This window comes from Gigantopelta aegis, chromosome 5 (assembly GCF_016097555.1).
Source record: "Gigantopelta aegis isolate Gae_Host chromosome 5, Gae_host_genome, whole genome shotgun sequence".
Lineage (NCBI taxonomy): Eukaryota > Metazoa > Mollusca > Gastropoda > Neomphalida > Peltospiridae > Gigantopelta > Gigantopelta aegis.
Window position 1 is genome coordinate 28,139,076 of NC_054703.1, and position 15,421 is coordinate 28,154,496.

The 15,421-nt window shown below is 39.2% G+C and overlaps 1 protein-coding gene across 1 annotated transcript in view; it reads left to right on the top strand.

Annotated features, from left to right (window-relative positions):
- The first annotated feature begins 1,169 nt into the window (after positions 1-1,169).
- LOC121373054 (protein mono-ADP-ribosyltransferase PARP15-like) overlaps positions 1,170-15,421 on the top strand; it is a 36,807-nt gene continuing 22,555 nt past the window's right edge. The window contains exon 1 of the mRNA XM_041499496.1: positions 1,170-1,217. Within this exon, the coding sequence (XP_041355430.1) occupies positions 1,170-1,217 (48 nt within the window). The remainder of the gene's footprint in view (positions 1,218-15,421) is intronic.

Sequence of the window (15,421 nt, forward strand, 5' to 3'; positions counted from 1 at the left end):
TGCAATGCTATTATTAATTTCGCACACACACACACACATTCACATACACACACACACACATTCTCTCTCTCTCTCTCTCTCTCTCTCTCTCTCTCTCTCTCTCTCTCTCTCTCTCTCTCTCTCTCTCTCTCTCTCTCACACACACACACACACACACACACACTCTCTCTCTCTAACACACACACACACATTCACATACACACACACATTCTCTCTCTCTCTCTCTCTCTCTCTCTCTCTCTCTCTCTCTCTCTCTCTCTCTCTCTCTCTCTCTCTAACACACACACACTCTCTCTCTCTCTCTCTCTCTCGTTCATTCATTCGTCTTTTTCATCTATCACCCTCTGCCTATCATTCTCATTATCTTAATATAAAAAAACTTTTATTTTTAACTCCAAACAGTTTATTTTTATCATAATCATAACATCAAGTGGAAACAAATAAAAAAAAAAGAAAACAAAAATAAATATTTTTGCGCATTTTAGGCTATTGGAATTTCATCCACGACACATTACTAATCAATAACGTATATAGTTCATCAAGATAAATGTCTCCGAGTTTCTTATTAAATATGAATGGCCGGCGGGAATATTCGAGATTTTGTTCGTAATTGAAAATTGGATTAATGCAGGATTACTATTTGGACAAACTGTCTATTTATACGTAAAACGTAACTCGGGAAGTTTTCTATCTCGATCGATCGACTTACTATCGATCGACTTACTATCTCGATCGATCGACTTTCGAACACGAGGCTTTCTGTCAAGATAGGCGACTGGAATACCGTTATGGGTTATACTATACCATATAAAATCCCATAGGCAATAACGTTAACGTTTGTGGTTAAAAACACAATATGCAATATATCAACCAAACTATGACATTCATCTAGGTAATCATCCAAAACATAAATACAGGCCACGACATGTACAGGTCATGTACCAGGCAAATCTAACGACCGAGACCACCTTCGCCCTAACGCATCCTGACACGGCGTCCATACCCCCCCCCCCCCCCCCCCCACCACCACCACCACCACCACCACCAACACCACCCCATCCTTCCCAGGTTATCCATACAACTGTTGTGGGCACACTATTTATAATGTATATGAAGGAAGGTTGTTGGGATAGGTATGGGAAGGAACGATGGGGTGAGGAAGGAGAGGAATGGCGATGTTTATGAACAGTCCGCCATTCGTCTACCCAAAGGAGCAGGTGGGTGAAACGCATGATGATCTCCAGATGTTGAAGTTGTTATATTGAAAATGTTGTTGTTGTTGTTGAACTTCCGAGGTGACCCATAAAGTTCCAAGAGCATTCGTGGGCTTACTATCTGTGGATGGGCCACCTATACGGATGACCACTTAAGCTCATTGCTATATAAAAAATACAGCAGTACACGAAGAACCGCTAATCGTTTGACGCGGTTACGGTTAAGGACCACACAGATATTGAGATCTAAGAAACTCGCTGTCGCAACTTCATAGGCTATTCTTTTTCGATTAGCAGCAATGGATCTTTTATATGCAACATTTCATAGACAGGAGAGCACATACCACGGCCTTCGATGTACCAGTCGTGGTGCACTGGCTGAAGCGATAAATAATTAAGGTTCAAGCACGCTATCCTGGATACACATCTCAGATATCTGGGCGGTCTGTCCAGAACAGTGGGTTAGTTGTTAGTTGGTTTGTTAGTGGTTAGTGATAGAGAAGAGGGTGTAGTGGCCTTACACCTACACATTGAGACCTTAAGAACTCGCTCTGGGTTGGAGCCGGTACTTTTTATGTCGGTGGGCCCATTGGGCTATTTCTTTCCAGCCAGTGCTCCACAACTGGTGTGACAAAGGCCGTGGTATGTACTATCCTATCTGTAGGATGTTGTCTGTATGAAAGGTCCCTTGCTGCTAATCGAAAAGAATAGCTCATGGCGTGATGGAGGCGAGTTTTCTCTTTCATCATTTGCGACGCCATATAACCCCCATTAGAATGTGTTGCGTGCGTCGTTAAAGAAAACAGTTCTTCTTTCCTTCAGTTAGGTCTCGCTTGGTTTCCTTTGGACAGCGGAGTCACAAAGAGTAGACGAACAAGATATGAATACGAGTAAATGTAGATGGAAATTGTGTGCTCATTGTACCCCCAGCCGTATCGCTTGTCACAGCTACCTAGTCTGTCGAGCAACGTCCTGGTTTATACAAAGTAGTTATATTAGGTTACTAGCACGCCTGTGACGAAGACAGACATTTGAAAAGGGGTGTGTGAACGGTTAAGCCATAAATGTCGACAGTACATGACAAATATACTGATGGAAAGAAATAAGGGAACACATCAAATTGTAGACCAAATGTAATTCACATCTAGCGTAGTAATGTTTGTATTTCATACCAAGTTGTAATGTGGGATTGAATGTCTGTAGTGTTAAATGTGCTGCCTATATGTTCCCAGTCAACTTCTGACAATATCAATTGATTTTAATGCAGTCATTATTTCTTGTTGCTATCTGTGTGATCCTTTATTTCTTTCCATCAGTATACTATTGGCATATTTTGTATTTTTACACCGTTTTAGGTGAAGTGACGGTCTGTTTATCACGACTTATTTAGAACATAACAGAAGCACTGTATAGTACTAGTTATGTCTATTTAGTACCTATAGAAAATGATATAATAGGAATGTATATTGTAATGTTGTTGTGACCCCCCCCCCCCAAAAAAAAAAATGTGGGGGAAAAAATACACACACACGCACGCACGCACGTACGCACATACATACATACACTGATGTCTGGATAGCTCAGAACGCATCGTGGTTAGTGGATCGGTGCCACAGGTTCGAGTCCCAGCAACGGCATGGGACCATTTGTAAGACCAGAAAGGATTTAATTACCCCTTGCGCCAGTGAGTTAATATCTATGTATGTAACAGTCGTGTAACTAAACGTGCTATGGCGACACTACAGAATTGACGTATGCATTCATAATCATAAAATAAAAGATGCTTAATAGAGCAACTTTACACTGAAAGCTATCCAGCGTTCTGGAAAAAAAGGTCAGGTACTAGTTGACAGAGAGAGACAGAGACAGAGAGAGAGAGACAGACAGACAGACAGACAGACGAAGAAGGAAGATGTCACACATATATACCAGTGATCAAAACATATTTTTGTGAAAGAAGAACCGGGATATCATCATGTGGGATGCAAGACAAGTACGACTTGTAAATATAAGTGAAAGTCAACATTAATGTATCGCCATAACTGGGACATAGCTCAATATTCACACGCAAACACATTTTCATAACCAGATACACATACAGGCACGCATGAACACACAAACATACATACATGCATCCATCCATCCGAGACAGGACGTAGCCCAGTGGTAAATAGTTCGCCTGATACGCGATCTGTCTAGGATCGATCCCCGTCGGTGGACCCATTGGACTATATATCGTTCCAGCCAGTGCGTCACGAGTTGTATATAAAAGACCGTGGTATGTGCTATCTAGTCTATGGGATATTGCATACAAAAGATCCCTTGCTACTAATGTGTGAGAACTGTAGCGGGTTTCCTCTCTAAAACTCTAGCCGATGATTAATAAATCAATTAATATGTTCTTGTGGTGTCGTTAAACAAAACAAACTTTAAACCATCCATCGATCCATCTATACGTACGTACGTAACTACGTACGAAGCACCCACCTACCTGCCTACATCTATTCATCCATACATACATGCATATACATAGATAGATACATAGATAGATACACGTACAAACATACATGTACATACAAAGTATATACATATTTACACAGCATATTTCATACTATTTCCTATGATATATCATTCACGAATCACTGGTTGGAATAGGAAAACTCAATAGCTTCACCCAGATAATCGACCCTTCATTGTATTCCATTTCAAACGGACGGATTGCAACCGAGCGAAAATCCCACTCGTTTGGGCAGGCACAGCTTCAAAATGTCCACATGCCTTTAAATGGTGTAACCAGAGCCCCACGTCTGGTATATCAACATATTTTGTATGTGCCGTCCTTTCTTTGGGAAAGTGCATATAAAAGACCCTTTGCTGCTAATGGCAAAATGTGACAGGTTTCCTCTCAAAGACTACCTGTCAGAATTGCCAATTGTTTGACATCCAATAGCCGATTATTAATTCATTAATGTGCTCTAGAGGTGTCGTAAAACAAAAAACAATTTGAACGATTTAAGCAAATGTAGCAAAAGTATATGGCATCTCTTGGCCCAAGAAGATGTCCCAAGGACATTTGGGACATTTTGGGCTTCAACATGCCCCTCCATATTCGATGCATATCAGCAAAGCTGCATATGGATCATGATATCTGCTACAGATACAGACGTAGTTGCGTTAGCGATTGCAACAGTGGGTGGCTTTTAGTACAGTGTATACATACCTGCTCACCTCATCCCGACCAAATCGGTAGGGCAAAGGGAATGGTGATTAGTTCTTTTCTAATTTGAGAAAGGAAAAATGTGGTGGCCTGTATTTATGTGATGGATGAATGTTATAGTTTTGTTGATCTATTGCATATAGTGTTTTTAACCACAAACGTTAACGTTGTTGCTTATGGGATTTTATATGAACTTTATTCGCATTAGGCCTAATGGCCCTTGAGCACATAATATATACATATACACAGATATATGTTTGTATACAACGTGTAAATCGTATTGACACATAAATGGGATACATTAGCGATATGGCGCCCATGAGTATTAGCATGATGTTTATAAAATAACTAAATGCAAAATTGAAGATACACATAATATATGTAACAAACGTTCAACTTACGCATTCACATTCACATGCAGGAAAAACGTAATTGTACAAAATTATGTTTTTGTTTTTCAAAGGCTTTAAAACAATACACAGCTAACCGTCTTACTATTCTTTCATTGTTGTTATTTAAAAGTTCTATAAATTTGAACATACTAGGATTATTTTTATAATATTTCGGTATGTAATGTCTGATAGATTTGTACATAGGACAAACAAATGGAATTCATCTTCTATTAAATTACAAGTAGCACATTTACGATTATCCAGTGCAATTGGGTTAGGTTTTGCCCATCTTCCCGTTTCAATTAATAATCTATGAGCAGCAATGCGTAGTCTCGTACTACTCAAAACAATTTAAGGGTCAAAAATTTATTACCAAATAAGTTTCAGAGTGTATTAGATTGATGATGTAAACTACACCAATTTTTTTTTTTTATTGTTCCATATTTACAAAAAACCACAAATAAATGTCACTGTATACAAGAAAGTCACATGACATGCTGTCAAAGTTGAAGGTTGTCAAACATGGATTTTACACATTAGAACATTCGTTTAATAGTGTGTGAATCCACCCCTGGCGCGAATACACTCGACACTTCGTTGCCTCATGCTGTTGATCAGACGTCTGAAGAACTCTTGGGGAATGGCCTGCCACTCTGCCATAAGAAGTTGACCCAGATCATGAAGGTTGGCCGGAGGGGCATGGTTATCCCGAACTCTCCTGCCTAATTCGTCCCAGGCGTGCTCTATTGGGGCCAAGTCAGGCGAATATGCTGGCCAATCCATCCTGGCGATACCTTGTTGTCTGAGAAAGTCCGTTACCACCCTGGCGCGGTGGGGTCTGGCATTGTCATCCTGCAGAACTGCTCCGCCGCCAATCTGCTTAAGGCCTGGGAGAACCAACAGCCGGATAATCTCATTCAGATAGCGGATTCCATTCAGATTGCCATCCACCACAGAGGGGGGTCCTGTGGTGGATAGAGATGCCGCCCCACACCATGACGCTGCTACCACCGAACCGGTGACGTTGTCTAACGTTAACGTCAGCGAAGCGCTCCCCAGGACGTCTGTAGACACGAACCCGACCGTCGTTGAACTGGAGACTAAACCTGGACTCATCAGTGAACATCACTCGACTCCACTGAACACGTTGCCATCGCAGATGAAGCGTGCACCAGTGACGTCTGGCCGTTCTGTGACGTGGTAGGAGTGGTGGTCGAACAGCCTGGCGACGGCAGCGTAGATTATTGGCTCTCAGACGATTGCGTATGGTTTGATCAGACACTCGAGTTCCAGTCGCAGTCCGCAGATTGTCACGTAATCGGCGTGCAGTGGTTGTGCGTTGACGTAGAGCCATATTGGTGATGTAGCGATCCTCTCTATTTGTAGTGCTTCGGGGTCTTCCCGAACGTGGACGATTTCGAACAGAATTCGTTGCTTGGTACCGTTGCCACAGTCGGCCAACGACACTCTGACTGACACCAAGTCTCAGAGCAACATTTCTTTGCGTATTGCCATCCTGAAGCCAAGCAATAGCCCTTCCTCGATCTTCGATAGTCAGTTGAAGTCGTACCATTGTCGAATTTGGAGTGTGCACCGTACACGAACGCAAGCTCCAATTATACGGAAATTCAGCATTGGGAACACGGAATACACGTGCAAAGCGTACAAATGAAGCGCTTTGTGAAAAAGCAAGTTATGGGAACTTAGCAGACCTTTCGCTTTCGCCCTAATTTACGTGCAAATGTAAGCATGTGTTCGCCATTAGAACTAGTCGACAGTGTCAATGACAGTGGATTTTAATTCATTTATGGGTTGCTCAGACCCACTTTCGTCAAAATGGAACAATACCATGCGTGACATTATGGTCTAGCTAATATAATTGACATTCAGAAAATAATGTCGAAAATATCGTCTGACCCTTAAATTGTTTTGAGTAGTATATATATATTTCCCAACAGAAATACTGTCTAAATATGACTTATAAGAACACAAATTGAAAAATGTCGGTATAGTGATGCTTTTCAAGAAAGGTTTAGTCGCGAGTGCCATCCCTGTATAAACATATATTTTAATATCTGCTTGAATAATGATTAAAACCACCATCTCAGTGTTCGAGATTAAACATGTTGGGCAGTACCCCAGTTGGATACAAACATTTAAAAATCTGGTATCCCACCTAAGAATTTAGTATCCCATATCAATGAAATTCATAAATAACATCGAAACAAACTTGGACGACGCTGTTCTCATTCCCAGTCTAATGCTACACCACAATCAACATCGCGGAATTCGTGAAATTCGCAATCAAACGGAATCAGCAAAAACACTTGCTGCATCTGTTTTTGCGTAATAGTGACATAAATTAATATTTAGCAGTAATATATAAGTGTTTCTGACATTACAAATGATAAACCTGCCTGTATTAATTTTCTGCAGATGTGAAATCAATATCTCAAATAAAATTTGAAGGATGAAAACTTCCAACAAAAATAATAGTGACTTAGCGGTTTCCAGTCAATTGCTATGCTGCTATTGCTCCAGTGTAGCATTAGACTAGGTACGAGTAGGGGGAGATGGCCTCAGACCACAATTAATTTCGCTATTTGTTTCTATATAGCCTTAGTGGCTATAACATTTTTATTAATATCAGCAGGCCCGTGAAGTTGTGTATGTACCTTTGCCTGCATGGGGGACACATACCCTGAAAAGGACAACACCTGTTGTCCAGCTCTTTCTCCCAGCATATTGGTTTAAACAGACACACCCTCTAAACCAGGCCGGAGTACACCCATTTTACACAAAAAGTACTATTTTTGCATGGGCCTGAATTACCACAAACAAGTCTTCAATGTCAACAAGTTACACATGTTTACAAACTACATGCTATCCCCTGTCACTTCAGTCAAACAGTTGCCACTTCATAGCTGTCTGCCATGAAATAATCACAGTCAAACAGCAGACTACTTGCGAGGTCAAATTTCCGGATTTTGGACAACCAAATGGGAAGATAACTGTAATCTGAGGCCAGATATTGTTACGACGTAGCATTAGACCGGGTACGAGCTATAAAATACTGTTACTTAACTTCACCAATAAATGACGACTTTCATTGTTTTAGCGGGGGGTGGGGGGGGGGGGGGGGGGGGGGGGGGGGGGGGGGAATGCAGGATTAAAAAAACAAAAGAACATTATATGGTATCCCAGTGGGATACCGGGTTCTTGAAACTGGTATCCAAAATTAAATTCTGGTATCTCCGGGATATCGGGATACCGTTAATCTCGAAGACTGCATCTCATTCCCTACACCCTGATTTTGCCAGACTATAGAAAAGCCAGTATTATTTAACAAATTTCGAACACGCATAGCCCAGTTATTTTTAGTGGGGAACAAAATCATATCACTTACCATCATATCATAACATATTTTTGTAAATTTCCTGCTGTCAGCTTTTATAATTTTCAACCAGAACTTAATAATTCTATAATGGCTATGCACAATCAAAGGAAATCTACCTAATTCGCCATATACAAAATCAGTTTGAGTAGTCTGCTTTTCACCAAGTAACTGCTTACAAAATTTTAAATACATTTTTTTTACTGCCGTTCCCTGAATAAACACCCAGACTTCGCAGCCGTAGCTTAGAATAGGATGTATTAATTTCTCACAAGTATATCACACACATGAGAAGGTTTTAACGACACAAATTGTTGTAAATACTTTTTGCATTTGGTACATTGCTTTTTGCGCTTGTTCCACGAGAGTATTTTGCATATCAGTAAATGATCCACCTGTCGTAAATACAACACCTAAATATGAAAATCTGTGTACACTTTCTATTGTTTAATTACCATATCTAAATTCTAAATCATTTGATAGTCTACTACCTTTATGAAATACCATAACTTTTGTTTTCTCAATATTTACACATAGCCTCCATTTAATACTATATTCATACAATGCATCCAGACAATTTTGCAAATCTAATTCATTTTCCGCTAATAACACTATGTCGTCTGCATATAAAAGAATAAATAGCTTAAGCATACCTGTATCCACTCCACCAACACCTTTGTGAATGATCTCATCCTCCAAGTCATTTACATACACAGCAAATAAAAAAGGGAAAGGCATTTGCCTTGTCTAACACCGATGTTACAAACAAAAGGTTCTGATTGAGTGTTGCATGTTCTAACAAATGATTTAGTAGAGTTATACATCGATCTTGTTATATTTAGCATTTCTCCGCGAATTCCTATCTGTATCAGTTTATACCACAGATTATCTCTTACAACATAATCAAACGCCTTTGAAAAATCAACAAAAGTACAAAATAATTTGTTATTATTATTATTAACAAAATTAGTAATTAATGAGAGTAAAGCAAAAATATTTTCAACAGTGCCCATATCTGAACGGAAACCAGACTGTCTTTCAATATAAACCTGATAATTTTCAGCCCAATTTGTGACAGCTTAGTAGGGTAATGCCTTTATAATTATTAACATCATTAATGGTACCCTTTTTGTGCAATGGTATAACGCACCCATCAGCCCATGAGTTTTGGAAAGTGACCAGACATAAAAATAGTGTTGAATAAAGTGCACAAATATGGACAAAGTACATGTTTACCACTCATAATAAATTCATTCAAAATACGATCTGGACCACTACTCTTAGAATTATGTAAACTATCGATTGCCTTCATGATTTCATCACAAGAAATAGCAATATTTAATTCGTCAAACATAACTTCAAATTCTCCTTTCACATATTTATCAACAAACTGCACAACATCTTCATCAGAGTTAAACAATGGACTTGTAGGATTATTTGTATGTTTAAAATAATTGGCAAACTCTGAACATGAAATATTTGGGTTATTTATGTTACTAGCCCCTTTCAGCAATTTCCAGTATGGTTTGGCTTTACTTTGTTTGGCAGCTAACCGTTTAGTGGTTTGTTCTCTATCATGGTTAAGTCTACATTTTCTGGCACATCATTTAAATAATGACCGAGCTCGCACCATTCTTTGTCTGTTTTCCGGAGAATCATGTTTACGATATTCATTAAGTAAATCTAAAAACTCAAAGCGTTTATCTTCACTTTCTTGACAATACCAACTCATATTAATGCAGTTGCTATAACATAGTCTACCACACACCGCCCTTGATAATCACACATGTAAATTGTCCTACATTCTTATCAGATCCAATTCTGCCATTAACAATACGCAAACCAGTTTCACGACATAATTCCAACAGGTTTAAACCATTGCAATTACAAACATTATTGTCTTTGGAAACACGTGGCATTTCTTCAAAGTCTGGAAAATAGTCTGTGGGTAGAGGCATATATTCCATACCGTAATCATCTAACACATAATCACTGTTATCACATGTTCTGCTATTAAAGTCACCCATGAGCAAAAACTGACACTTACCCTTACTTTTATTATCTATGTCTGACATTGTCATAACAATTCTATAAAAAAATTCAGTGTCATTGAATGCTTGTCTACTCGAATTAACAGGTAAAACATAGCATAAACAAATATAAATGTCATTTTCAAGCCTGAAAAAAATCTGACTTTAACTTAAGCCATTTGATATCATCATTTTGTGTTTGATACAACTCAACACCTCCGCTAATACAGTTTCTAAAATAAACGATCAAACCACCCCGAGTCTCCTTTAGCCGTTTTCTTTTTTTCGGTTCTGTGGAGTGCAAAATTATCAAAACCGTTAGCATCAATATCGGATAATTCGGAAGTCCACGTTTCACAGAAAAATATAATATCATTATCAATAAAAACATCTATAAAATAAGGTAACTGAAGCTTGTTTGTCCGTTTAGTCACAAGTCCCTGCACATTCCAACAGGTTATATTATGTTATATGGTATAGTATAACCTATAACGGTATCCCAGTCGCCTATCTTGACGCAAAGCCTCGAGTTCGAAATTCGATCGATCGAGATAGTAAGTCAATCGATCAAGATAATAAGTCGATCGATCGAGATAGTCAGTCGATCGATCGAGATAGTCAGTCAATCGATCGAGATAGTAAGTCGATCGGTCAAGATAGTAAAATAATTTGATGTGATGTCCTTTCCCAGCCACCGTATATATGGGAGTCGTGCAATCCTATTATTAATTTCTCATGTTGGCCATGAACAAAAATCATTACGAGCATTCGAGACACACACACACACACACACACACACACACACACACAGACACACACTCTCTCTCTCTCTCTCTCTCTCTCTCTCTCTCTCTCTCTCTCTCTCTCTCTCTCTCTCACACACACACACACACACACACTCTCTCTCTCTCTATCTCTCTCTCTCTCTCTCTCTCTCTCTCTCTCTCTCTCTCTCTCTCTCGTTCATTCATCTTTCTCATCTATCACCCTCTGCCTATCATTCTCATTATCTTAATATTAAAAAAACCTTTTATTTTTAACTACAAACAGTTTGTTTTTATCATACTCATAGCATCAAGTGGAAACAAATAAAAAACAAACAAAAATATTTTTGCGCATTTTAGGCTATCGGAATTTCATCCACGACACATTGCTAATCAATAACGTATTTAGTTCATCAAGATAAACGTCTCCGAGTTTCTTATTAAATGTGCTTATAATGGCCAGCGTGAATATTCGAGATTTTGTTCGTAACTGAAAATTGGATTAATGCAGGATTACTATTTGGACAAACTGTCTATTTATACGTAAAACGTAACTCGAGAAGTTTTCTTTATACAGTAAGTGTTTATATTTATTGGTACATCTCATATTTCGCCACGAAATAATTAATTCCATGATTGTATCGATTCCGCCTGAAATCTGGGTGGAAAGTGCACGTTGTGTCGGCCATAAAAATTGTTAACATCGCAGGTCCAATAAATGTCAAAATGTTACAAAACCGGACCTTAGATGTTTCCCTTGGTGAACTATAACGTATAGTACAAACTCAACACTATTGAACAAGGAAGTAGACTAAATCTAGGTTGCGCAATATCTTATTTTAAATTACAGCAGCAGATGTTAGACGGTTAAATCAAACTTAGATACATTTCTAAATGGCAAATACAAATATTTATATAAATTTAAAAAACTTACAGTTTCCTTTTAGAATAATAACTCTCTGAAAATGAATGACAAATGACACCTCGGCCAACTCAAGGAAGCTTTTCCGATGGTTTCGATTGCTCCAGCCAATCATTAGTTATCACTGGGAGGTATAATAGGTTGCATGGTATGGCAGGCCCCACTTTTTTCGCCAGTTTTTATTTCGGTACTTTAAAATGTCTTATAATGCTAATACGGAAACCTGACGATAGAACAACCATAAAAATTACCCCCCCCCCCCCCCCCCCCTTCCCACCACTTTGAAAATCCGTCCTACGGGCCTGCCAACGAAGAGAGTTCCGTGTCAAAGTTCGAGGTGTAAAATCAGCTGTGGCTGTGATTGGTAGTACTAATAATATGCAACATTGATTATTTGTGCAAACACTTTTATCCACTGGCAATAAACAAATAACATTTTATTTGTTATACAGTTGCTATGCAGTATACACCAGAGGTTGAAACTAATGAACGGTACCATTAACAATGGAACTGCAATTTTCAGTAAAAACGACGGTTGCTAATAAAAACATTAATTATATCTCTTAAGTGGTATGTGACCCCACTTTTTATTGACGTACTTCCTGGATGTGTTGATGCGCTGCTTATATCCGTTTTATTAGCAAATGTTAACATTACTGGAGAATAGCAATCGATTTGGTCTATTAGAACCTGTACGGGTTCCCGGCTATATACAAGTGAAAAGCCGCCATACACGAAAGAACTATATTGGTGGGAAAAAAAGATATATGTTTTCTAATATTTACCTCACCCAACCCCTCCAAATAGAACTTTTACCTCTAAACAAAAATATATATATCTCGTATGTGTCGACTACAATGGCAAATCATACGTAAATTTATTTCGTGTCAGGACCCAGTAGAGCTAATTTTAATCAGACTGAAATATGATTCACCGTGAGAAAAACACCGTAACGTAATGAATATGCACACAAATCTTCGACAGGTATGATAATTGTATCTACAAAAGAACTCGGTGAGTCATTTATTTTTCAGGAACCGACTGAAATGTCCTAGCATGTATCTCCACTACAGTGCGTTACATTACAATCTGTCCCGGAGAGAACACAGAGAAAGGTCAGAGTTCACCCCACGAGGGTTGTGTTTGAAACATAATGGAAAGAACATAGTATTTGTTTCCATACCATTATCATGTTCTCTCTCAAAGATTAGGTATCACAATGCCAACAGTCAAACAACTGTCACGCAGTGAACCAGACAAACACATTACCTATAAGATCACACGACACGGGGACAACAGATAAAATAATGGACAAAAGCACAATGTAATTCTATTATAAATAGCAGAAAATAATCAACAAAACAAGCGTTCAGTTGCTCATGTTAGGACAAGCGAATCTGTATAGTATGTTTACACTAATGAATAAGTTAGTTTGTCTTGTTTAATGTATTAATCATCGGCCATTGGAAGAAAGGAAATGCTTTATTCAACGACGCAGTCAACACTTTATTTATGGTTATATGGCGTCAGACATATGGTTAAGGACCACACAGATATTGTGAGAGGAAACCCGCTGTCGCCACTTCATGGACTACTCATTTTCAATTAGCAGCAAGGGATCTTTTATATGCACCATCTCACAGACAAGATTATGCATAGTACTTACCACGTCCTTTGTTACACCAGTTGTGGAACACTGACTGGAATGAGAAATAATCCAACGGGTCCACCGACGGGGATCAATCATAGACCGACCGCGCATCAAGGGAACACTTTACCATTGGGCCCCGCCCCTGAAATGAATGAAAGAAAGAAGTGTTTTATTTAACGACGCACTCAACACATTTTATTTACGGTTATATGGCGTCAGACATATGGTTAAGGACCACACAGATTTTTTTAGAGGAAACCCGCTGTCGCCACATAGGCTACTCTTTTACGACAGGCAGCAAGGGATCTTTTATTTGCGCTTCCCACAGGCAGGATAGCACAAACCATGGCCTTTGTTGAACCAGTTATGGATCACTGGTCGGTGCAAGTGGTTTACATCTACCCATTGAGCCTTGCGGAGCACTCACTCAGGGTTTGGAGTCGGTATCTGGATTAAAAATTCCATGCCACGACTGGGATCCGAACCCAGTACCTACCAGCCTGTAGACCAATGGCCTGCCACGACTGAAATGAATGAATGCACAATGTATCTCTTCATATAGAGGGAAGGGAAGAGGGGCGGAACATAGCCCAGTGGTAAAGTGCTCGCTTGATGCGTGGTCGGGGTAGATCCTCGTCGGTGGGATGATTGCGCTATTTTACGTTCTGTGAAATGGTGCTACTATTGAAAACAAAATGTAGCGGGTTTCCTCTCTAAGACTAGACGTCAAAATGACCAAATGTCTGACATCCAATAGCCGATGATTAATAAATCAACGTACTCTAGTGGTGTCGTTAAACAAAACAAACTTATTCTCTTCATATAGAAACCTGTCACGACCTGGAAACTAAAATAAATCCAGTAAGCATTTGATTTTATCATGGACAGTCAATATATAATTGCCTTGGAAATGGGGTACTGCATCAAAACGAGCAGTAACAGGGACATATATGTGAGTCGTGCAATGCTATCATTAATTTCCCATGTTGGCCATGGATAAAAATCATTATGAGTATTCGTCTCACACACACACACACACACTATGTCTCTCTCTCTGTCACACACACACACATCCATACACTCTCTCTCTCTCTCTCTCTCTCTCTCTCTCTCTCTCTCTCTCTCTCTCTCTCTCTCTCTCTCTCTCTCTCTCTCTCTCTCTCTCTCTCTCTCTCTCACACTTACACACACACTCTCTCTCTCTCTCTCTCTCTCTCTCTCTCTCTCTCTCTCTCTCTCTCTCTCTCTCTCTCACACACACACACACACACACTGAATATTTTCTTTATTATTAACAATACTGAATAAACATAGTCAAACCTGTCTTAATCGGTGACACAAGGGAGTAGATAAAAGTGGTCGCTTAAGACAGGTGGCCGCTGATTACAGGTTGTCACATATAATCTTTAAAACATTTTGGTGTTTCTTATTTTACCGTCTGTACTGCTAATCAACGGATGTGTGCTTGACGGTTAACTGTAAATCAACTTTTGACATGCCGTCTCCTTCAGAAAAAATAACACTGGAATGTATTAAATTAACAATTCTCAACAAGTTTGTTTTCTTTTTCCATTTAATTATTAAATTCCTACTTTCTTAATGATACACAGTTGAGATATCGGGACTGAATGGGTACTAGTATTCCTGAAGGTGTGAAGATCGGTTATTTGCTCCACCTTATCGCTGTTGCTAAAGTATATCTTTTATATAACAGTAAACATTACTGTGGCTGCTTAATACTGGTATTTTAGCAGTTTGCGTTCGGATTTAGTTGGCCGGTAGCCGCGTTAGGCAGGTGACCGCTTATTACAAGTGCATTTACATTTATATATCGTTT